This window comes from Equus caballus, chromosome 3 (genome assembly GCF_041296265.1).
Source record: "Equus caballus isolate H_3958 breed thoroughbred chromosome 3, TB-T2T, whole genome shotgun sequence".
Taxonomy (NCBI): domain Eukaryota; kingdom Metazoa; phylum Chordata; class Mammalia; order Perissodactyla; family Equidae; genus Equus; species Equus caballus.
Genome location: NC_091686.1, coordinates 5,158,475 through 5,185,010, shown reverse-complemented (window position 1 = coordinate 5,185,010; position 26,536 = coordinate 5,158,475). Strand labels below are relative to the sequence as shown.

At 38.4% G+C, this 26,536-nt stretch overlaps 1 protein-coding gene across 5 annotated transcripts in view; it reads left to right on the top strand.

Annotated features, from left to right (window-relative positions):
* Positions 1 to 26,536, top strand: part of TOX3 (TOX high mobility group box family member 3) — a 102,336-nt gene that overhangs the window by 57,937 nt on the left and 17,863 nt on the right. For 3 of the 5 annotated variants that reach the window (XR_002806128.2, XM_023635223.2, XM_023634764.2), the window contains exons 2-3: positions 14,692 to 14,757; positions 18,783 to 19,037. Coding sequence is in view for 4 of the 5 variants with exons in the window: in XM_023635223.2 (XP_023490991.1) it covers positions 14,692 to 14,757; positions 18,783 to 19,037 (321 nt within the window). In the remaining variant the exon portion in view is untranslated. The remainder of the gene's footprint in view (positions 1 to 14,691; positions 14,758 to 18,782; positions 19,038 to 26,536) is intronic. The other 2 variants (XM_023634763.2, XM_023634765.2) reach the window with 1 other exon arrangement.

Here is a 26,536-nt window from a genome sequence, read left to right as displayed (position 1 = left end):
TCCCATGGAGAAATCTGATGTTTTGTTTTTTTTTTTTTTTCAGTTGTACATTAGGATAGCCAGCTTCACCTCTTTATAATCTTATTAAAGACAGAGAAAATTTGGGTGAGATGTGTAGTTTTTGAGGATGTGGGCTTTCTGTGAGTGCTTATTTTGGCTATAGTGTGTTTAGACAGCACAGTGGAGAAGGGAGCAGCTTATGGTGAATGCCAGATGGACATCCCTCATGGAATCTGTTACTTATCCCAGGAGCCCTATTATATGGGGTTTATTTTCAATATTAATCTTGATATGAAGGCAGCTGCAGTTCTTTAAAAAAAAAATCATACCTCTAACTTATTTTTGTGATGGCCAAAGAAATTTATAGATAGGCTTTATGATAGATCTTACTTTTTCCCTCAGTTATTAACCAGCACTGTGGAATGTGTAGTAATTTTTCCTTTGTGCCATATATATTCTTCCGCTAGTAGCAATGTGAAAAAAAATTCTCTTTCTAGGAATAAATGGAGTCAGTATACGTTGATAATATGTGCACTTTGCTAGAGTCACCGTAAATAAGGTGCTAACAGTTTACTTTAAAGCCAAGTAATTTGCCTTTTTTTTTTTAAGTTTCTAAACAAATATTTCTTCCCCCACTAGGCTGCATTTTAACTGTGGCATGTCAAGAGGGCTAGTATGTTTTTAGATAGTATTCACATACTGTCTTTAGGTTCAAATCCAGCCTCACTAATATCCCTTTATGCTTGTTTTCCGATTTTTATGTCTGTTTTATCTCCTTTTTGGTCACTTTTGCATTTACAACTTGATATAATTCGCCTCCATATTGTTGAGTCACTCTTCTGAAATAGAATTTGATTTTTGCTGAAGTGAGTAAAATTTGATAGATGATTTAAGAAGAGCTGCTTACGAATTGCTGTATAATCATATCTTTTTAAATTCATGCAAGGAAATGTTTAAGGTAATCTTGAGTGTATTCGTATACAAGGACTGTTTGGGATTCCAAGAATAAAGTGCCTCCCTTATTTAGGAATACTTAAATTCATGGTTATTTTATGTAAAATGCTAAAATAAGTTTGTGCTGTATGGTAGATTAACACTGACATCTTGACTGAATTCCATTATTTGTCTTCAAGATGAAAGCCAACGGCCCCTACTTTGAAGGAATTTCATTTTATGCTTGTGTTTAAAGAACCATTAGCCTCATACTCGAACTAATTAAAATATAGGTCTAGGGGGAAAAAAAAGCCCTCCTTCTAAAATAAATATAAGATAGAAAATCTTAAGTTGCTGATTTCAGAATAGTTGGTTGGGAAAAAAGTAATTTCCCTCCCTCCTGCCTGGGACCTTACCAGAAGTGGGATTCAGAGTCTCGTGTGAGCCCTTTCCTCGGAAAGGTTTAGATAAATAAACAAACTTAACTGGTAAGATGCAGAGAACTAATGAAAGCTATATGATCACCCATCTGGTGAAACGTCCCTACAGAATTCAAGCAATCGTAAAATCACAGAAAAATGTATGTAATCAAGATATTCTTGCAGTGTGAGCAAAAGCTCCCCCCCATCACGCTTTGCAACACTAGCCCTGACGTGCTGCGATAGCCAGACCAGAGCCAGGAGCATCCAAGACTTGTTTGTAAACTTTTGGAAATGATAGATATGAATTAATAGACCTCATGTAATCCCGTTTGATTTAAATGATTATATATTGTATATGCTTGTGAACTTCTTATCATTGATGACTTTTGAGTTAAGTAAGCTTACAACATTTGGTTTATCAAATATGATTGAAACTGGAAAATAAACACATTAAGTCACTTATGATTCTTCAGGAAGAATTTATAGGTTTATTGATCTTTTTTTAAATGTTAGCCTTAGAATATCATGTTAAACTGTGTCTATTTCTTGACTGACTTGCAGCAAGGGAAAAAAAAGCAACTGGGTATTTATATAAATGGAAAGCTTCGTAGCTGACAACCAAGTAGTTGATACACATTTGAAACACATTTAAGATAATCTTTGATTGCAGTCAATAATCTTCTAAGTAGATATATCCAAAGTCAGCATAATGCCCACTTGACGGAAAAAACGCTGATTATGTTTGGATAGGGTAGAAGCAATGATCCTATAATATTTATTTTAAAATACTTTAAATGCTTTTTGTTTATGCTTAATATATAGATTGATCTATATCAGGGTTTCTCAGTCTTGGCACATTTTGGACAGGATAATTCTTTGCTGTGGGAACTGCTCTGTACATTATAGGATCTCTAGCGACATCCCTGGCCTTTATCCACTAGATGATAGATGCATGCCCTAGTCATGACAATAAAAATTCTCTCTAGACATTGTCAAATGTCCTGGGGGTAGGGGAGCAAAATTGCCCCTGGTTGAGAATCACTGATCTGTATACCTAAATATTTATATCTGGATGTCTATATGTATAGCTTCCTCTGCATCTATATGTTAGTATATTTGTTTCAGGCACCTGAACATGATGTGGTCTAAAAGCATTAAATTTTGGGCCGGCCCCGTGGCCGAGTGGTTAAGTTCCCGTGCTCCGCTGCAGGCAGCCCAGTGTCTCGTCGGTTCGAATCCTGGGCACAGACATGGCACCACTCATCGAGCCACGCTGAGGTGGCATCCCACATGCCACGACTAGAAGGACCCACAACTAAGAATATACAACTATGTACCAGGGGGCTTTGGGGAGAAAAAGGAAAAAAGTAAAAATCTTTAAAAGCATTAAATTTTATACTTTAGAGATCAAAGCATGGAAGACAATCTAGGAAGTCACTGATGTTTTGATGGAATTCATCCCAAATCATAAGTCGAGGGGTTGATTGACATTAGAGAACGTGTGTTGTACTGTTGGTTGGTAGAGTTTGGTTACTGAACTAAAGTAATTAGTTAAAATGTTTTCATTTAAAAATACTCAGGAACATTTTACTTAATTTGTTGTTCCTTTTTTACATTTAAATTTCATACGGTTGTGTAAGAAGTAAGGCCCAGGAGACTTGCTCAGGGCGGTCACTGTAAATGTGGCGCGTCATTAGAGACCTTAAAGTTTGTGTTCAGCAGAAAGTCTCTAAGGTCCTTAGTCATTTGATTGCAGCATGAACTACAAAGTCTGGCAGTATGAGGAAAATAACTCAGATTTTATCTTATATGGCTTTCCATATATTTTGTTTTAAGACTTGGTGGTCCTTTGGCAAACCATAGCAAGGATTCATCTGAATTTGATGTGAATGGAGTCATGTGCACAGAAACATAAATGGCTTAGTTAGACGTCTTTAACCGCACTGAAGCTGCCAATTGCAAGTACCCTTGAGGTTGATCCTGAGGCTGTTGCATTATCAGTTGAGTACCTACTGTGTGCCAGGCCATGGTACTGCAGTGGCCAATGAGGCACATACAGCCGCTACCCTGAAGGGAGGCAGACCCAGAAATAGATTATTTTAGCATAATGTGGAATGATGTACAGGTTGTCTTGGAGCTTGGAGAAGGGGAATCCAGTGTAGCCAGAGGTCGACACAGTGGTGCCAAGAAAGGCTTTTCCAAGGAATTGTTTTCTGAGCATCCTTGAAGGTGATACCTACTGTGTTCACCAGTGAATCTCCTTTCTATAAACGAATTCACATAAAGAACCCATCACAGAGGACAGCTGAGTTGTTATTTCTTCCAGGATGTTGGAATTTATCATGGGACACAGCCCTTTCTAAACCCATACTGCTAGTAAGGGAAATTTGCACATGTGTGTCAGATCTCTGGGGGCCAGAGGAACGGGTCTTTCTGGTTCTTACAGTGACATCAAAGAAAGTAGCCACCTTCTCCATCCAGACTAATGGCTACTCTTCACTGTCATTTCAGTGGTTTTCAAGAAACCAAAACAGACCAAGCACATCTGTTTTACAAGTTGCTGTCATTATATAAAAGATGTCTATAGTTTGCCAATTACAACAGAAGACACGCAGAATAGGCATTATTCTTACCTTCTGGAAGTTATACTCCGAATCTTATCTTCTGCTTATTGTCGACTGATTTTCCTTCTCTGTGTTTAGTCTTTCCTCCACCTACAAACATGTGCATGTTTCCTTTTATTGATACAGCATTTTTACAGACTAAACCTTTCCACAGTATAGGCAGTACATGCTGGCTCCCATTTCAACCCTCCCTCTGTCCTCTCTGCCAAGAATGTGTGCATCCCCATTTCCTGGTCTGCCAGGCCCACTTTTATGACTTTAGGCCTTAGCCCAAGTGCTCTTGTCTCACAGGCAATCTCTTACACATCCTTCAAGACCCCACTCAGATGGATCCTCTTATTTGGAAACTGCTGCTACCTTTGTAGGGGGAGTGCCGTGCATATATGCCTGGTGTAGCGCCGGCCTTGTGGCGTCCTTGGTGTCTTTTCCATTAGAGCTCTGCTTGGGTGCAAACTGAGTCTTGTTCACATATTTTTATTCAAGATTAGCCGTTATGTCCTTTGTATTGTCTTTTATATTGTAGACAATAAATATTACATAAAATGTTTCAACCATCCATTTGTTTTTCCAGATTATCGAATTCCAACCTTTCTTGTCTCCTAACTCTCAGCTCTCTGACATGTATCAAGTGCCTCTCCAGTATGAGACCCTTTGCTGGGGGCTTTGTGCTGTCTTACTTCTCCTTACACGGCCCAGTCCCTTGGAGTTTTACCCTTTCGTCTTTAGGAATGAGGAAACAAATTCAGAGAGGTAACGTGAAGCAACTTACCTGATGATCCCCAGCCTGTAAGTGAGAGCGCTGGGATGTGAACTTACATCTCTCTGCCTCATTCATTTACTCATACACTCAACAAATAGATACTGAGCACCTCCTACCATGGACCAGCTAGGGCCGGAGGAAACGCATGGAACCAGATGAATCACTTTTCATCATGGACTCTCCACTCTAGTGAGGCGAGAGACAGTACAGAGACAGACAGCTAAATGCAGTGAAGTCAGGTAGTGACAAGTACCCAGAAGGGATATAAAGCAGAAGAATAGACAAGTGAGGATAGGGTGTGTGGGTGATGTTAGCCAAGCTGATCTGGGGAGGCCTCTGGGGAAGAGGAGATAGTAAGCAGAAAGCTACATAAAGTAAGGGTAGAAGGGAGGGTGGTCCTGGCAGTGTGGACAGCAGGCCCAGAGAAAGGATAAAGGAACAGCCAAGGCAGTGTGCCTGGAGCTCAGTGGTGAGAGTGGCCCTCTTAGGAGGGAGCTAGAGAAGGAACCAGCAGTCAGATCATGTGGGAACTTGTAGCCCGTGGACAGGAGTTGGATTTTACTGCAAATATCATTGGGAAGCCATTGGAGTTATTTAAGTAGTAAAACTCTGCTGTACTGTCATATAACGTACAGCAGTTTGTAAAACAGATATGCTTAGTCTGTTTTGGTTTCTACAAGGCTCATTGAAATGTTAGTACAGACAGAAAAGGTAGCTTTATGTGCACTAACCCATTTAGCCCTCAACACTCCCAGGATGAGGCGAATGCTGTTCTTGTCCAGGTATTACAGATGGGGACACTGAACCACGCAGAGGCTGAATAGCTTGTGCACAGTTACATGGCTAGCAAGTAGTTCAGCGGGGATTTGAAGGTGTCCTTAAGACGAGTTGGGTGACTTGCCTCCTCTCCCAGAACAGTTTGGAGGGATTGGAGTTCAAAGCCAGTTAGTCTGACTCGTGATGAAATACTCTCTGTATTTCATTCTTCGTCCTGTTGCCTCTGCTGAGTCTAGACGTCTGCAACCTCATGGCCTCCTTGAAGTGTTCTTAACTGGTTTCCATGCTTCCAGTCTTTCTCAGTACTAATTTTGGGCACCTCAGACCATGCATGTGCTCCAATGTGGGTTTTACATCCCTCTACCTCCTGCCTCCAACAAAATCTTCCGTGGACCTTCTGCTTCAGTACCTTTCAAAATATTTAGATTGGCCTTCAGGGCCCTCGAGAGCCTGGCTGTCTACCGTCTCTCCCACTTCCCTCCCCTTCTCTCAATACCTGGCACCTCCCCTGCGGCCAAATTGATCTCTGCTTTGTTCTTTGAACAAAGCCTGTGCACAGTTAGGTCTGCAGCTTCGCCCACGGCATTCTCTCTGCTTGGGACGGCCCCTCCTCCTGCCTTCTTCTTTGGGTCGAGACTTGTTCCTCTGAAAAGCCATTCCCTTTTGATTCCTTCTCCTAAACTTGCAGACCATTTGTCAGTGTCACTCATTGACTTGGCCCTTAGGTTGATAGATGTTTTTGTCCCATCACCCTAACTGAGATGTCATCTCTTCAAAGCAACAGTCGTATCCTCTACTTCTACTTCTCGAAATCTACAGAAAGGTAGATATATTCCCCAAATATATCCTATTAATTAGCATCTAATAGGTACTCAGTTAAGTGTTGGTACAGCTTTTGGGAGGAAGGAGTTAAACCAGAATTACACAAAAGTTGTGGTCACTTAACAACGTATGAGTTACCATTGCCTTTTTTTTGTTTGGTGTGTGTTTAGGGTAAATCGGCCTTCTTTTCCCATTCTCTGAATATTGGTGATGCTTGGTTGCTGGGCCAATCCCAAAGACTGCTCCATTTTTGCTAAAAGGAAAACGTGATTTGGGAAGCTTCATATCTTCTCCTCTACTTATATTTGTTTTTCTGATATTAAACAAGTGCAGTTGGGTTTGAGAGGGTGTTTTTTTTTCTTGCCACTTCTAACTAGTCCAGATGGTTATGCAATTCACAGACTCAAATGTGTCCAGATCATGAAAATCCAAAGGCCTCCGTGTTTGGGTAGCGTCCATATGTTTAGGCATTGTTGTTCCTCGTGTGGGTCCACAGAACTCGTTGAGGATCTGACAGTGGAGCTTGCATTTCCTAGTTGGTCCAACTGAGCATGTTCCTGTTCCTTCTTCTGGTGATGAGGGTGGAAGAGGGGGCGGATGGTCACCTCACAAATGATTGCGTTTTCCTATAAGCGAGGAAGGCGAGAAGAGATTGTAAATACTCGAGCTACACCTTTGTTGCTCCAAACAAAACAGCTTGTGCTGCATCAGCGTTTCAGTAAGATCATCCTCAGATGTATGGGAAGATTTGCTTATAAAAAGAAATTTCCGGGGCTGGCCCCGTGGCCGAGTGGTTAAGTTTGCGTGCTCCGCTGCAGGCGGCCCAGGGTTTTGTTGGTTCAGATCCTGGGCGCGGACGTGGCACTGCTCATCAAACCACGCTGAGGTGGTGTCCCACATGCCACAACTAGAAGGACCCACAGCAAAGAATATACAACTATGTACTGGGGGGCTTTGGGGAGAAAAAGGAAAAAAAAAATCTTTAAAAAAAGAAAAGAAAAGAAATTTCTACCACATTACTCTAAAATGAATGAGGCTAGTAGTTTTCAAATATTACTGTGTTTCGAGTTCCTGAGAAGCTGATTAAAAATAGAGACTTTTAGGGCCCCTATTGCCTAGAGATTCTGAGACAGTGAATCCAGGCTGGGGCCAGTAAGCTGTGTTTTTAACAGGCATCTGGTTATTCTGTGGTCCCTAGCAGCCCACTTTGAGGAACGCTGACCTAGACTATAAAGAAAAAATATTAAAAACCAGAATATTTTAAATTAAAAAAAAAATCAGCCATCAAGTTTAATACTCAAATTCTTGCCCCATTGATGTTAGACTAGTGTTCTCTTCTCAGCTTTTTGCCTGCAGGTCAGAAGCTGTGTTGTTCATTGCAGCTTGTTTCCAGTCACTTGAGACACCATCCTTACACTCCAACCCCAGCCATGTAGGCCTCTATATCTTTTCTATAAAAGGGTTAGTGCATTTTCTAGAATTAAGATTTTTTTTTCAAGTGAATTAGCTCTAGTGTTTAAAATATTAATTTTATTAGACTATATAATTCTACCTGTTACCACTTTTTGCCCATAGGTGTGGTTTGTGGAGGGACCCATGATGATAGACGCTTGGTTTCTCCTTTTCACTTGAACTTCACGTGCTTATACCGTGCCCTGCTTGGCTTGGAGAACAATTATGCATACCATCATTTCACTTCTAGGAATCCATTCATTCAGTAGAGGTTTACTGAACACCTACTATTTATCAAACACTCTTCTTGGCTCTGGGACATCAGTGTAAATAACAGACAACACATTCTTATCCTCATTAAATTTACATTTTAGTGGGGGGAGAAGGACAAAAACTATGTTATGTTATATAATATAGTTGAAAAGTGTTATGGAAAAAACTGAGTAGGGGAAGAGGGGTAGAGAGTGCTGGATCTGGAGGAGGGCTGCAAAGAAATTTTATAGGATAGTCAGAGAGAAGTTGACATTTGAGAAAAGACTGTAAAAGAGAGAGTGAGCAAGCCATGGGGATATTTGGAGGGATGACAGTCGGGGCAGAGTGAACAGCCAGTGCAAAGGCCCTGAGCTGAGACCGTGTCTGGGGTATTGAAGGAACAGCAAGGAGGCCAGCAGGGCTAGAGGAGGATGAGCCAGGAGGGGAATGTTGGCCAAGGGTCCAAGAAGAAACGCGGGCCACTGTAAGGTCTTGGGCTTCTTTGCTGAGTGAATAGGAAACCGTTGGAAAGTTCTGAGGAGTGATGTGATCTGACTTAGATTTTCAAAGGATCTCTGTGGCTCTGTGCTGAGAGGAGACCGTTGGGAGCGTGGGAGAGCCAGCGGGACCTGCCAGGAAGCTGCGGCAACGATCCAGGAGGGAATGCGTGGCTTGAGCCTGCGTGAATCTAGTGTAGGTTGTGACAAGTGATCAGCTTTGGGAATAATTGGGAAGATGAGCCAGCACAATCTTTTGATGATCTGATGGGGGAAGGGAGAGAGAAAGAGTGGATTCAAGGATAATTTTTGGCTCAAGTCACCAGCACTGAATCCCTTTCCCATCAAGGGACCTAGGGAAGGCTGTGGGTGGAGCAGGTTTGGGGAGAAGGTGAGGAATTCCGTTTTGCTCATAATGATGGAGATGCCTGTTGACATCCAAGTACAAGTGCTGTAGGCAGCTGTATATATGAGTCTAGCGCTCAGGAGATAATTATCTAGGAATTTTTAGCATATGGAAGGCAAATAATATTTTTGAAACTTTATTTTCTTAAAAAAAATCTTGCTTTGTATTTGAACCCATTAATGTATGTGTGCATGTATCTATGTGTGTGCATATGTATAATTATACATGCGTGCATAATTCTCTATATAATTGTAGTGTATACATAATGACCAGAACAGTGTGTATATGTGTGTGTGAGTGTATATATTCTCGGGCTCATTATACCTCATAGCCCATTGTTTGCAGTTTTTTGTTTCCAGACTATTGTTAAACCCCTAACCTTTGGTATAGACTGTCTTTGTTCACTAAGTCATTCTTTGTTTCCTGGCGCTCCAGATCCACCCCTGATAATCATCAGTATTCTTATCAATTGTCATATTGGGCTTGTGTTCACTCTTTTGGGCTTTATATCTTGGAATGGATTACCACTGCTGAAAATGGTTAAAACTTGATTATCTCCGGTAAGTTCTTTTCCGCAGACTGGTTAACAGAGCCTTTGAGAGTGTGTAAACTTTGCAATGCAGCCTTTTCCATCATGTGACCGTGCTTGGCACACTTGATCCATGATGGCACAGTTCATTTGTGTAAGCAACTTGACAGATGTCCTTACTGAGGCATCAAATTGGATGGTGTCTGCTAACAAATCTAATGGGAAAAAAGAAAAGAGAATTCGAAGGATTATCTTTTTTTTTTAGGATTAAATTTGTGCCATTTAGCTGTTTGAGACCCTGTAGTTAATGCTGCTTTCTTAGAAGTCTATACAATTCTTCACATGGGTGTCAAAATAATTTCAGTGAAAACGATGTTGTGTGGACTCATCAAGCTGAAGTATTCGTCTTGTCATTACAGATGGGGTTATTGTCTGTGCTGTTCCAGTTTCTTCCAAGCCTTTCACCGGGCGAGCTACACTTAACCATCTCCATTAATTTGCTTTGGCACTTCACACGGTTAGACAGGCTACGAACACGATGGTCTTTAATAAATTTTTTTTTAAGTCCTGCAATGCTCCTTTTTAATTGATGTCCTTCATAAATTGTATTTGCCAAAGCTATAATTACTCATCAAGCAGCAAAAGCAAATCTACCTCTAAGTACAATGAAGATGTTCTTTTGTGAAATTATTAAGATACAGAAGTTCGACACGCAGAGTAATTTAGTTCTGCTTTATAATTATATCTTTGGGGATTATATCTTTGGGGATCACATCTATTAGAGCCTATCAAAGTGGAAAGGACCGATCAGCAGCGTACCTCCTAAATGCCCCTGCCTCACAGTGGCCATTTCCCCCACCACATAAGCTCTTTGAAACAGTTGGAATTGGCCTGTTTCTTTCATAATGTTTTTGTATGCTCTTCAGAGTAGTTAACGCTCTGTTTCAGCTGATATTCACTTAGTCTATCTGAAATGTTTTGTTTTGACTCTTGAAATCGCATAGAGGAACTATAGAGGAGGCGGTGTTCAAAGGAGCATTAATGGAGAGTTACCATCCAGAAAGTTTGGAAATGGGACAAATTAAGGCAATTTAGGCTGCATAATTTAGAAATTCTTATTTAGTTGATTCACAAAATTCATGAACTTTACCATGGTGCAAAATTTGGATATTATAAAGAAGGATTCAGGGAAAATCAAAGAATACTGTCAATAAAGAGTTGGGAACAAGGTTTCAAAGTGTGTTCCTACAGGGTGTTGTGGGGGAAACAAAAGCAAGTGTTCCACAGCAAATTTGCGGGGGAGGGGTTAGTGTCTCCCATTTACAGAAAGATATACACTCCATTCAAGCAGGAACCTTGTCATCCTGTTGACCATTTTGTCTCCAGTGCCCCGCACAGTGCCTTGCACATAGGCACACAAACATTTGCTGAATGAGTGAAGTGCAGGGCTTCTCACAGCCTTTAACTTTATAATGGGCATTGTGATCGTCAGAGAGGGCAGTGGTCTGCAGCCTTTCCCAAACTTACTGGGCTGTGGAACCCTTTTCTTGAGGAGTTTCATTAGCCGAGGTACCTTCCCAGACTAAAACCCCTTGGAAATTCTACCTTTGAGTAAGATCAATAAAAATAAAGTTTTAAGATTGAATTGATCACTAACTGAAATGTTCAAGGTTTTGTGGATGCTGGAATGTGGGTGATGGAGATGGTGAGGCAGGAGGGATGCCAGACCTCCAGGTTTGAATCTGTGACCTGGGGCCAGTGCGTGACCCCTCAAAGCCTCAGTCTGTTCATCCCTAAAATGGGGATAGTGCTTACATTTATCTAACTGGTTGTTGAGCAAATAAATTACATTTAGTCCCACTTTGGAAAGTTAAATGAAATAGTGTATGGAGAGGGCTTCACTGGGTGAACACTTACTGCTGTTACTGTCATTATCATCATGAAAAAAGTAAGTGAGAAAATTACTCCAGTTAGGATGGGTGCTTCTGAGACACTGAAGTTAAAAGGTGATCGACCTTTCTCCCTGCCTCCCTTCAGTGCTTACAATATGCCAGGCATTGTTGTTGGTTCGTGGGGAGAGAGTGGTGAACATAGTTAGGGCTGCTTCCTTCATGGACCTAGGGAGTTTTTGGTAATATAACGTGTTTACCAATGTCACTGTCTCTTAGAACATACAGCAAATTTAATTGTACACAATTTGTTTAAAGTTAATTGTTCTGAGGTCATTATATCAGAGATCTTCCCCAAAGGATCACTTTTTTTCTCAGAATCAGATCTGTTCTTACGCAAAACAAGTAAAGCAGGATTCATAGGTCACATTTTCAAACAAATAAAATTAAGCTAGCGTTACTAGATAAGGTTAAGCAAATGGAAAGTGATGTTCTTTTTATCCTGACCGGGTTAGCCACCCACAGCAGGGTGGCCAGATTTAGCAAATAAATACTCAACACCCAGTTAAATTTGAATCACAGATAAATAAAGAATGCTTTTTTAGTATAAGTATATCCCAAAGAGTACATGAGACATACTTATACTAAAAAAAAATAAAAGTTGTTTACTGGAAAGTCAAATTTAACTGGGTGTCCTCTATTTTATCTAACTCCTCTTCCACTCTAACCCGGGGGCCCAGCCACCTGCGCAGGAGAAAGACAGTTGGCTGCAACAAGTCAACGTTTGAAGCCATCTTTGTAGAGGAGATATTTTACCCAAAACAGAATAGAAAGCTTTGCTTTTATTTGAAATGATTTATAACTGTTCCCGCCTGATCGCCAAGTGTTTCCAAATTAAAAGCCATTAATTAAGGCCTTATATAGATACAAAAGATATGCAAGGAGTGCTTTGTAATTCTAGCTCAGTCCTTCAGGTGAGAGCTTTCAAATTACGTGGACCACTGGAGCCACCTGCTTGACTAAACGCAGCGCGGCCGGCGTGTGGCTCCTGGGCGCTCCGCCTGCCAGCGTGGTTACTGATTCTTCTCATTTCTCCAGGGCAAATACTAATTAATGGATACAATTCACAGCTGATTAGCTGTAGTTTCTTCAGTAATTACATTCGCATACTAACTGTTCAGAAGAGGATTTCTAACCCAGTTCTTATTTCACTCTAAGCTTAATTTGTTTTTTGAATTGTTTAGGCGCTCAGTTTAATAGCCATTTTATTTTTCTTTGTTGTTTTAGGTGCTATTAGATAATAAGTGAGTTTAATCTTAAAAAAAAAATACTCTCTGATAATGAGCTGTTTGCCTTAAATGGATTTCTAATTCCTCCACAAAACCTACATTTAAGTACCTTTGAAATTGTGATGCAGGCTGTGGGCCGTTTGGGGAGCCGGGGTTGGTGCCGGGAGCACGCATGGTGACCCAGGTTCTCATCAACATCCAAAAAGAACATGCGGAATGGAAGCCTGAGATTTTAATTCTAGGATCATTCATTCATCAAAAATTCCAGGACAGAAACCTATACTTTTTCTTGCATATATTTAACATTGTAGACAAATGGGGAAAATAAGTGTCTGTGCGTGTGCGTGTACCTGCTCCTGTGTTTTTAATTTTTAAATTATTTTTAAACCACTTTATTGAGGTATGATGGACGTACAAAAACTGTGCAAAATTAACATATACAACTTGATGAGTTTGGAGATGTCTCCATTTGTGAAACTATCACCACGTGTTTTTGGTATCGCATGCCTTTGGAGAAGCCAGATAAAGGTCTTTCTTAAGTGCTAACAAATACATCTTTCAGAAATCCTTAGGAAGATACTTATCCAAATGAATCTGCGGGCTCATTGTCTGCGTATATTTAGGTGTCGCTTTCCAGGGTGGGATTGGGCTTCTGTAGGCATGAGAGCCTTTAGTATCAATCCTGCTTAGTTCTCGGATCCCTGACATGATAAAGTGTGGCGCATCAGTCCCGCCTCTGTGCACGAATCCTACAGGTTCAGAGTTGGGGCCTGTGAGCCCCTTGGAAATAAGTGTTTGTGGGTTTATTGAGTGGAGGATTATGTGGGTCTTCCATATCTGTGTGTTTATGTCTATGTTTATTCTCTGTATTTATCTGTGTATTTGTCTTCATCTCTCTCTCTCTCTCTCTCTCTCTTTCTCTCTCTCCCCCTCCTTGGGAAAATTGTGCCTTTTACTTTAAATAATTACCAGCTCTATTTATGTTAGAGAATGGATATATTCATTTCACCCTTTGGAGACCAAACCTATGTGTTATTTGATGCATTAAAGGAAGGAAATAATACACTTTATAAAAAGAAGAGCATTCTTTTACCATTTAAAAATCATGAAAATAATATAGCTCCAGATAATTATGCTCACAGAGCCTTTCCATATTGCCAGACTGATAAGAGAATGTTTAAAGCAACAAAACGTGCCTACTTAGACCATCTGAACCTGAAAATACATTTCTGCCAAACTCCAAGTTTTACATTTTGATAACAGGTCTCTAGAAGTAAAGAGCTTATGTCTGAAATGCTGATACAGTCTTATTTGTGGTGGTATGAATGGGCTATTGTGTTAGGGAATTAAATAAAAATTGCTGTGTTCATAGGACCCTGCTTATTTTTTAAACCTCTTTGCACTTAATGTTACACTGAGAGATTAAATATCACTGTTTTCAATAGCACTGATGGATATAGATAGGTTTTAAACTCTGTTTGGAGATTTTTTAAAATATTCTTTAGTCTTATTATTTATTTATCTTCACGCCACACCCCATTCACCAGAAAATAGAATTTGAGTCCTGGGAATTGAATTCTATTCCCTTAAATTCACGTTTTAACCTACCCACACTTGTGACATCTGTTCTTGAAAAGTAAGCTGTGAAATCCCAACATGCTTTAAAAATGTGTCAAGGTGATTTTCTTGGAAACTCTTTTCCTTCTAACCTGACAAATGCCAGTTCATAAAAACTAGTGACCAGTTGGCCACATGTTTGTAATTGTCTGCCTTCGCTATTAGTCTTGATGAGAAAGAACACTGTTTTCGAGAATGATAGAGTTAGGTTAACTCCATGCTTTATTTTCTGAGGGAAACAGCCGACAGTATGTAGCATAGTGCTTTGAAAGCTCTGTCACAGTTCACATTCGCTCTGAGTAAAATCACCCTTTTATCTCGTAACACCAGCATTCTTTCCAAATCCCATCCGAGCATTAAGTAAACCTTCAGAATTCTGTATTATGCTGCATATTAACATAAAACAATCTGCTTTCTTTCAGTTTGGAAATAACAATAACTACATGAATATGGCCGAGGCAAACAACGCTTTCTTTGCAGCCAGTGAGGTGGGTGTCTGTCTTCATGTGTCTCTTCATGTTTTGTGTGTTACTTAGATCATTTAGAGGCTTGAAGGGAAAAGCAAAGTATTGAATTTATCTCTCTGTTATGTGGCACAAGGTAACGACTTTGGAGGTGAGACAAGAAAAACCTATTGGAAAAGAAAATAACCTGACAAGTCTTTATCACTTGTCCATGTGCTGTTACGAATGTTAGGTATTCACACACATCTCTTGATGAAAAGAAATATATATGCAAATGAAAGTAAATGTATCAGAAAGTATATAAAATCTGTCTATCTATCCAAACTATATTGGTATCTAAGCAGATAAGTAGTTATTTTGGAACCCAGGATGGGAGTGACTTTTAATAGAAAGTATTTTAACTTTACATAGGTCTGGGGATGATTTCAGTAAGTTGCCGTGGTTTGGGAAACGATGTGGCAGAAGAGTTTTATAGTTTCTTAAGTCTTTGGTGAGAGTGATGCAGAATGAGTGTTTTGTTTTTTGTTAGATTCCCCACAGCCTAGTCTAGTGCCTGGCACATAGAGTGTGCTCAATAAATATTGAACGAATGAGTGAATGAATGAGTGGGCATGCTCCAAGACTTGGTCATAGCTGGGAAAAGTGGGTGAGGCATCTAAAGGCAGCACCGTGTGGGTTCCGAGTTTGTTTACTGTTTACCAGTGCAGATGCAACGGACATCTTCTTGTTGCTGTTTTTGTTGCTTTCCCTACTTACTGACTTAGGGCTATTGTGTGGTCTTATTGGCCTGCCCTCCAGAAAAACCTCAATCTTGATTAGATCAAGAAAATGGTTTCCTAAAAATGGTAGACTATGTGAGATTTAAGATTTTAAAACAATAACAAACAGAAGTGAAATTGGTCCAAATGGAATATTTCCTCTTGCAGTTCCTGTAATAAAAGGTCTTCATTTTCCAGGTACATTCAAATGTAGGAAACTGAACTAGCTTGACCCCAGAGAATGAAAATCATAATGGCTTTGTAAATGATCTTGATCTTGGTACGGGGAAGCAAGTGGTACGAAAGAAATTAACTTTGAGAAATTACTAGAAAAAATGGGGAATCAAGAATTAAGGGTACTCGTAGATGAATCATTTTTACAGTGACCGTCATCTCTCTAACCAAGAAGACAGCCTAGATAAGGGAATATTGTTTGGCACTGGCTGCTGTGTTGTTTGTGATAATGAACACAAACCCCATCTGTAAGGACAACATGATGTTTCATTCTGTAGGATTTTTTTCCCTACATTTGAATCAAACATTGATGAAAGCTCTACTGCCAGCAGCTGTTCAGAGACAATTTAATTCCAGCTGTGATAATTCACCGTGTCAGACATTGGCTGTTATATGTTGATACAACAGTTCTCCAGATTTGCATTTTTATCAAAAGGAACAAATGTTTTGAACATTTCAGTACAGATGGTATTTAACCATGTACATACTACTTTAACATGTTCAAGGTAAACACTGGAAAGTCAATATCTGTAAAAAGTAATTGTATAAACTCCAAATGATTAATCTGATTTTGGTCATATGGCATAGTTATAAAAATCAGTCTCTTTTTTTGGTGATGTCTTATATGGTTATTTTTATAATCTCAGGTAACCAGTGATTTGGTTACTGTTTTCTCTAAGGAATAATTAACTTTATATTTAATATATCACCTCTCTTTAAAAGTGGTTTAAGATTTTATTAGCATTTTCTTGGTTATATATTATAATATAATTTTCTAGTATTTTATTAGGTTATGATATCGTATGATACTAAATTCTAACTTAAAATTAATTTATCTTTTGACAAATTATACTGTAGGGACATATTCTGTATGACATCTCTTTCTATTCCTTAGCAAAATAAAAATGAAAACCTCCTTAATTTTGACTGCCTAGCATAGGACATGCTTTATGGTAGTGTTTGAGAGGTAATCTTACGTAATGATTTCACTGTACACTTTTTCTAGAACAAAAAACGAAGCCCAAGTAATGTTAATGCGCTCCGTTATAGCATGTGCCTAATTTCCCAATCACTGCATTAAAAGTAAATTTATTTGGTTTTTTAACATTTTAATGAGTGCAAACTAATTCAAGGAGACTTGAGGTTTGATGCTGTAGAGTCGAAATTCTGCCTGAAACCAATTCCCTTCACATGGCTGTTGCCTTGTGGCTAACACTGTGGAGACTAGGATACTCCGAGTTTGAAATTCACACATTTGCTTGATGTTTTCTGTCTGTGTCATGATTACCCTGACCATTTTTAAAGTACTTTAAATATTTATTGAAATAATATTTCAAGTGTTAATTACAGTGGTAATGAAAACAGCCAAATGCCACATATCAAGAATGAGTGTTTATCCGTATTGTTAATGTGATATGTTAGATTTCATTAAGCAGTAATGGGGTAGCAAATGAGTCACAAATTACAGTTGCATCTGTTACTAGACCACATTAGTGCCAAAGTAACGGCAAATGCAGCCATAGGGTTACGTTCATTAGCCAACCACGTTCATGGCCAATTCTTCCCTTTGTGTTTCAGAACTTGGAGTGTCACAGTAAGAAACTGACATCTTTTGGGGGGATCATTGTTAGAATAAACATGTCAGAAAATCTAATATTTCATTCTGGCTTTCAAATGTGTTATTTTGCTGTAATGTTTTGCATATATTGAATCTCCTAAGAACCTTAAGATGTTCCATTGTCCCATCACAGACTCCCATGGCTTGTGACCTCTTTATTTCTGGTGAGATGCAAATCACAGTTGACAGGTTCTAGATGCAAGAAATGGTTTTTTTTCCTTGAGTTTGTTTGTATTTTCTCTCAAGTGGTTATTAAGTTATGTCATCATTGATAGTTTGAAGGAGGATGATTTTCAGCTCTGAAGTAGTTCTCTTAACTGATTATAGCAGATTCAAATTATCTTACACCAATTCATTCTTCAAAAAATACTATTAATAGTAAGTCAACTATAACTTTGACCCTCTGAGCTAGGAATAAAAAATATCTGAGTGGCTCCCCCCAACGTCTTCACCCCACCGACAATAACATCCTAGACCTTGGCCTTCCCATCCCACAAAATCCCAGTTCTACTGTAAGAGAGATGGTTAGTGTAGTTGAGCAAGGCAGCCCTGATTTACATCAGAAGGTCCTATTTAAAACACTATCTGTAATAATCTAGGTAGCAGGGAAGAAACAGTGCATTATTTACTTAGGTCTTGAGAAATAACGCTTGTCTTAGTAAGTCAGCAACGTCAATGGAGTTAGTACAGTGATATCAGTATATCTCCATGCTCGTTCTATAGCGTCTTTCAAAGTTAAAGACTGGTAGAAAATGTTCTGATAAATACATATCAAAATCTTCACATAAAAGAAAATAACTCTCCTTATAGTTTAAATAAAAGCACTGGAACCTTTTAATATATGCTCTGATATAATTCTTATATAAAATATTGTGTTAGAAATAGGAACAATTTCCATAGAAGCATTCACTGCACCTGGGAAATACCAATAAGGAAATTAAAAAAGCAAACCACAAATCTAATATTACTTGTTTTATACGTTGTGGCAGAAAGTAAATATGTGTAATGTTCACTTCTGGATTAATGTTGTGTGTGTGCACCACAAAATCATCAGCATTTTATGAAGCATGTGGATAATGTAAGCGGTTTGAGCTGTTTCACTAACATATCAATAAAGTGGCAATTTGTTATATCGCCAAATCTAATGTTGCTGATGCTCAAACTAACAACAAAGACAGATGTTGCTAATTAAGTACACATTAAAAAACTGTTAATACTGATACTCCATTAAAACCATATGATAATGAGACTTAAATCTTTAATCAGAATGATCAGCAAAACTTTATATGTGGAAATCTGTGTTTAAGATGTTTTCATTTGAGAAATAAATATTTGGCCTAGCTATGTAGTGTTTTTATGCAAAATGTTTTTTTTCCTTCCAAGGAGAAATAAGATATAGGAACAGCTTATAAAAATATCTATATTCTGTTTCCTTTTAGCAGACATTCCATACACCAAGCCTTGGGGATGAAGAGTTCGAAATCCCCCCGATCACACCTCCTCCAGAGTCGGACCCCACCCTGGGCATGCCCGATGTGCTTCTACCCTTTCAAGGCCTCAGCGACCCGTTGCCTTCCCAGGGAAGTGAATTCACACCCCAGTTTCCCCCTCAAAGCCTGGATCTTCCTTCCATTACAATCTCAAGAAATCTCGTGGAACAAGATGGCGTGCTTCATAGCAGCGGGTTGCATATGGTAGGCACCAAATTTATTGTTGAAAGTATTTTTTTATCATTTGCACTTCTCATGGTAAAGCTCTGGGAGTCCATATTCTGAAACATGCTCCTGCCTGTCTTCTGGTGGACATGTGGATTGTTCTTCCTCGCGCCATTTAAACACAGGTGCCAGAGCAATCCCTGGTTTGGACAAGAGGATATTGAGTTGGTTGACAGTCACGTGAAAGCGGATGACCCAACAAAATCCTTCTGATTTGAAATGATTTTTAAGAAGTCTGATTCATTGGTTTGGAAGCAGCCAATCTTCCCTTGCCTTTGGCTTACCAGAGGTGTGCTTGAGTTGAAAGTTAGCCAGGAGAGATTTTAGAAATGGAAGCCCTTATCAGGTGCCTAGGTTTTTTGCATTTGTTGGATTATAACGTAATGTTTATGATACATGATTTGCTCCTACCTCAAATGAAATATCAAACTGTGATAAAGAGAAAGGGAAAAAGAATAATTGCTTATAACCAGCAGAGGAAAATATAGAGTGGGTGATTGTGTGAAATATACCTAATTGTGTTATTTATTGTTGTAAACATCGACTAAGGCACTCTAGAGAGCCAGGATTACTAATGCAATAATTTTGGTTCTATTTTTCTTAGTGTGCAATTATAGTCAGCAATCACCAGAGTAAATCTGCTTAAGTATTTTAAACTCTTCTGCTGGGATTGTTTTTTTCCACCATCATATATAATGCATTTGTGTCTATCTAGGTGAGATACTAAACAGATATTTTAAAACAAGATTAATAGTTTAGGGGGCCTTTTTTTTAAACCCTGATAAAATGAAACAGATGTGTTGGTATAACACAAAACAAATCCTATTGCTTGTTTACATATTTCTCTGCACATTAGGACCATGCCAGTGATGTTTATTGGTTTCATTGTTAATTCCCCAGATAACAACAGATGATTGCGAAGTATGCAGTGGATTAGCGGTGCAAAGATTCAGTGTGCTCTCTGAAATATGAGATTACTTTCCCAAATAGGATTGCGGCAACATAATTTTCTTTGCCTGTGATCTTTTGTGTTTGAGCTGAACATCAGGGTTTTTATTTTTACTTTTTTGTCAGAAAAGAATGTGGTGAACAGTCGGGAAATGGTCATTAAGTATTCATAAACGTTCCTTGCCACCACAAATAATTGTTTCCTGTGGACTTTCTTACATTTTTGTCCCTTTGACACCAGAATGGAGGGTTCGGTCCTCTGTTCCTCTACAATCAGGCTTGCAAAGTTGTGCCTGGGAAATAATAAAAATAAAAAGGGTGTTTAGGCACCAGGGGAGTTTGCCAGGGTTCACCATGATTCATAGATGCTCAGCGAGAATCATTTAAGTTGCAGAAATAGTTAAAAGACCATATAATGCATGCTAAAATGTGTACTTTATTAAATTGGTAAATATTTATTAATAATATAAGAGAATCTGCCTTTAAATTAAACATCTGATGAATTACCTTGCCTTAAAGCTATAAAACTGTTATTGCTGCTATAAAAAAGTGTAAAGGAGGCATTTTGACTATGAAATTTCATTTCATGGTCAATTGAATTTACTATATTGGAAAGAACTAAAGATGGAATCATAAAATAATTATGATATTCATATACACTTAAAGAACAATGCTTTCACGGACTGGCGTTGGGAGAGACGACTCAATTTTTAATGCTTCTTTTGTAATGTATTGCTAATCACTAAAGCAGTTGAATTATTTCATTGATTTTTAAAAGTATAAGTACTCTAGCTAAGTGCATGCTGTTGTCATGGTGTTTACATGGACCTCATGACATTTATTGGTGCCTTTCTGAAGTTTTGCTGAATCTGAATGATATTTATTTTGGCTTGAAACAAACTAATCTTGTTGAAAATTCTAGTAGAATTTCACCTTGAAGAAATGTCATGGGATTTTAAATCACAAATGTTGGAAAAAATAAAATGTACTAGGACAGAATTATGATGAATACAATGTGTCGTTGGCTTTGTTCTATGTACTACCTGACATGTTCACCTATAAACTTGAATTCAGAATCGCCAGAGGCATGGTTAAAAATAGGTTATGTCAAGGTTCTTCTAAATCTCCCTCCGGGTACCGAGTTGGCTGGCTCCATCGTAATGCTCCACAGCAGCTCCTTGGAGATTTCCCTTAGGAAGGTCACCAGAAAAATAATAAATAATACTTTATACATCATGCATTCGGCTTCCCAGTGTGCATTGGCTATTTCATACCTTATGCAAGTAAGAAGTTTTATTATCCAAATGAATATGGCTGTCTGTTAAGAATTGCCATGGTGAATTAAGACTATCATCTAAGAAGAAAAGCCAGCCTGTTATGTTGTATCGAACCAGCTTTTCTTCAGAGCTCCATGGGTTTTCCTTTAGAAAGAGTGACAGTTTGTCACATTACTGATTAGCTGCATTTTTTGTTGGCAACAAACACAACATGTTTATCTTCCTTAAATTTATGCCATTATATTTAAAAACAGAAAGCGGGAACAAAAAGGGGGGATTAAAAAGAGTCCAATGATTAGCATGCACATTTCAAAATATGCAAATAATGCCCTGGTATTCAAAAGCAAATTGTTGAAAAATTGAAAGTCGATGCATTTGTGACTTCAAAGAACAACCTTGATTTGCTTGCTGTGGATACGTATATTTTAAAACAGGATGTGGTTGGCAAGTAGAAATCAACAGTGTGTTTTGTTTGGGTTAAAAATTCTTTACCTCTAAGCATTTTTGTCAATTCACATGATCATCTGGAAATTATTTTAATCTACAAAAGATTGCAATTCTAAAAATCTACAATGTGCGCTCTGAAAGGTTTTTTTTTTTTAACACCTCTCTATAATCTACCCAGCCTGCTGAGTAGCATTGACATCAGTAGTACATCAATTTCAGAAAGTGGATTATTTTTACTAGACAGCTATTGTGACATATTGGGTCAGTCATAAATGAAAGATATTCATGCAAGCATGCAATACTTGTAATGAAGTCTCACTCTGACCTTCTGTATGATTGATTCTGTAATTTAGTTTTCTCAGGCAGTGCCTGAAATGAAATGAAATCATGTTGAACAAGTTTTGAATACCCACAGTGCACCAGGAGAAGAAAAATCTGCAGCCCCAGAGGCTTGAGAGAGAGCAGCTGAACGATTTATCTCTATGCTATTATAGCCTTTGCCAGCATTCAACATTTCTTTTTTTTTTCTTATTTGGCTTAAGTACTTAATTCTGCAGGTAGCTGTAAATGGGAAAATAAAATGCTGTTCAGATTTAAAATGACAGGACAGGAGTATGTGCAGGGGACTGATAAAATATCTTGAATAGAACTGACCTTTCATGTAGCTGAAAGTTACTGGGGGATTCATCCTCATAATTACCATATAGATTATTTTTATTTCTTTCCTGCAATGAAACATTTCAGAGAGCAGTAGTGCTGATTGAATGAAAATTGAACTTGTTAACATTCTTTTCAGCTTAGCCTGTTGTACATAACAGAAGGTTAGCTTTGATGAATTTCAAAATTCTCTTTGATATCCAAGAAACAGACAGTAAAATAATTGTCTCTAGTCTGATATTTTGTGTGCCCCCCAAAAGAGACTTTATAAACACACTGATAATTCACTTACTTTTTCTTCATACATTATATTTCATGTTTAGAGGACTGACATGTGCTGTTTTGATCATGCCTTGCATTTAATTGTGATAGCACCTAGGTATAGAAAATGCTACACTGGTGCTCTGGGAATATCAAACATAGCGTTAGAAAATTGAAAAGTTGGAAGTGAGGGAGGTATATTTGAGTATGGTAGTCTCTGTACCTGTTAAGGAAAGAGAAAGCTCTATAGAAGATAGGCACATAGAGAAGAAAATTATAAGGTTTTAAAATATTCGTAAGACTCTTAAGTCATAATCCAGACAGATACCAATTTTGATCAGAAAAATGGGAATAGATCAAAATAACACATCTCAAATAACCAGGTTTACTTTAGAAGTTTTTATTTTTCATACAGTCATTTAGTATGGCTCTAAGTTTGAAGTAGAATTATTTTTGTTTTGACAAAATGATTTTCATGCCATTTTTATACTTTCAAAAATCTTACATTAAGAGAAATAGCAGACTTTCAATTAATACATTGTTTTAGCAATGATGCTTAATGTGTTACAGATAAAACAGTTATTTCATGGGTCATTAATGTGTTTAATGCGTGGAACGTTCTATTAAAACAAGCCCTGATTATTGTTATGAACATGTTCATTGCCATTGTCAATAGATGCTGCAGAGCTGGGTTCCACAGGATGAGTACCATTTAGCCATTGGGGGACCAAGAATTTCTCATACAAATTGAATGATTACTTCAGTGATGTTTATTTTTTGGTCAAAAAATATTTTTATTGTAAATTAACAATAGAAAAGTCACAACTTATGTAAGCAAAAAACTCACTTGGAGTGGAATAGGACCTATCTTATCTGTTCCAAGCCCGAATTATAAAATTGAAACTATAATAAGCTTCAGCAAATATTTACTGAGGACCTAGTAAGTGCTACAGATTGTTCCTAATAATTAGAGGCTGATTATGCTATTTATACAATTTTCTTGCTTGCCGGTATCTCTTCCATGTAATAAAAAAAATTCAGATTCTGATTACTGCTTTAAAGATGCTTTTCGTCAAAAGTCAACTTTAATTTGGCTGTTACTATATACCTGACAATTGGGGGCCCAGATGCCCAGGCCACAGACATTTTTACAAGTTGCCTTTCTTTGTAAAGCAAATAGCCTTGTACCATACACAGCTTAAAATAAATATTCTTTAGTCTTGGCCTGTAAATACCTACTGACCCTGAACAGATGAGTGTTGTCTTTAAGGCTGAATTAACTTTAGAGTTTTCTACCAAAGCGGGAACGTGTTGCAAACTTCTGCTAAACGCGATTAGCTCTTGTGAAGTGCGACACGTGATTACTTGCTTGATTTATAACATTCAAGGAGAAGTGTTATTAGAAAGTTACGCTGTGATTTATTTCCCTGTGCCGTGTTTCTAACATATATAATCCATAGTCATCTACTCTTCTGTAGTCACGCTGGATCTTCCCAGTGGGGCAGCAGAGACACATTTGACATCACTCAGGTTCCTGAATGGAACTGGCATGGCGGCTCAGACCCCTTTTAGAGGGATGAGAGGCACTCTCTGTGTCATTGCCCCATTTTCTTTTGTTCACAGCTCTTGTCTCCCTTTGACGTGATCTCCTTGGCATGTTTACGGCCTGTCTTCTCCCCTCGCCTGTCTCATTTGCTGCCTGGAACAGTGTCTGGGCTGGAATACACTGGGCTCTCAATAAATATTTTATTTGTTGAATATATGAATGAGTGAAATGAGAATGAAAGAATATTTATTTGTTATTAAGAATGTACCTTGACTACTAAATTAAAAAGGAAGGGAAGGGGTTTAAAGTATAAACAGCTGTAAAAATGGAATGCCTCTTCAAAATTTTAATTTAGGACTGAATAAAATAAGCACAGAGCTGACTCCCTGGCAAAACAAAGGAGTTACAGTGTTTATGAGTGAAATACCGTTAAGTGTTTTATGATAAACTCGTAATTTTATTTTGCTAAGAAACTATTAATTAACTTTTGGGAAGACTGTTTTTCACAAAACGTTCATGTGTAGGTATGTTTGATTATAACTCTGAGAGTAGTTATTAAGTAAAAATTATCTATTTCAGTGGAAGATATTTTGATGAAGTTAAAGTTTGTGGTAGCTAGGTCTGTAATTATCATTGGTATGCATTTCGCATAACTATGTCTGTTTCAGGTTCTGTTGGGGTTAAGAAGATCCTAGCTATGCGTAACTATTGATTGATCGTTATTAATTTGGAAATCAAATTTTAACATTGCTATAGGACACAACTAAATAATTGAGCATAAAATTACTGACTTGAATTTCATGTTTGCAGTTCTCTGATATTTATTAATATGAAGCAATTTTTATTAGTGATAATTGCTTAATTACTCCATTTCTCAAGAAATATTGATTAAAAAACTGGCACAGTAAAAATGCATTTAGTCACACTCTCTAATACATTTGGGTTGTTTGCTTCTTAATTAGATGTTATCCTCTATTATGAAAACCTAACATTGGATCGTTACAGAGAATATTTATTTGTAAATGTGGAGGAAAGGTGCATTTAACACATTTGCATATTACATTTTTTTTAAATCCTTTATGATAAACCCAGATGGAAGTAAGCACCATTGTAATGAGTAAAAATAGGCATAATAATGTGTGATGTTTAAAGTAAAAAATCAGTTTGAAAGTTTATATCTTAACATTTGCAAGAGAAACCAAAGCACAAGACAGGAGGACATGTAATTCTGTACCCCTGAGTGTGCCCTGCACAGATGCACGCCAGGGCCCGGGGGAAGGGGGCTCACACCTCCATGACGTCATGGGGAAGCTGGTCCTTGCTCGAGAGGCCTGAAAGAATGAGTGAAAAGATTTAACTGCGTAGGGGAGGTAGAGTTTTCTGGGCTAAGGAAGAACGTCGAAGTCTACCCAGTCCCCTCCCCGGGGCCCCAGAACCCCACATATCTTCTCTGAAGTCTGGATGAGGTGTGATCATAACATAGTGATTTACACAGTCAAGATGTTTTTCACCTTTCAGTTCTCTTTCAGGCTTCAGTCATGGAGAAGGTCTCAGTTTGGGGCTAATAAGACTTTTACACCTCTCTTTCATCCTTTTTAAATAAGAGAAAGCAGAACTCTAACCCAGAGCCTTAGACAGGCCCCCATGTTTAGACTGACTGTAAAGATGTTCTTTTCTTTTCTTTGTATTTATTTGACATTCCACTGATCACAGGTGATCCCGGTTTTTCATTTCTGCTAGTGATCTAAAATTTCCTTTTTAATATAAAATTATTTGGATTTTAACAGTGCATTCAAATGATTAATGTTTAGTAATAGACTGGGTTTCAGGCAAGGGACTGCTACCAGAAATATCCATTCCTTGGTTTCCTGTTTAAAAAAAGACAAAGAGGCTCTTTCATCAGGTGGAGAGAGAAGCAAGCCTCAGCTGAGCACCCCCCCCCCGCCCCCCCGCCCCCAAGACATGCACAAGCCATCGAGGCCTCAGCCAGCAGGGCTTTGTCGAATTGTACTTATGGGCAAATAGGAGGCGATGCACTTCCTCTTAGAATGTTTCGTGAAGTCCGTGGCCTGCCCATTCTGCTTGACCTTCTCTGATGCAAAGATTAATCCTTGAGTAGTCTTCAAAACCTAGGTTGAGGTGTTCAACTGTATGTTTGTGTTTAAACAAAATCAAATTGTCCACAGTTGATTTAGACGGGTTGCCCATGAGGCATGATCGGGTCGTATTTATTGCAATGAATAACCCGACTAGATAGATACCAAGCCTTTAAACTTTTGATGGCGTCCTTCTACTCTGTGAATAAAATCCAGACTTCCCAGGACGGATCACAAGACCTGTCA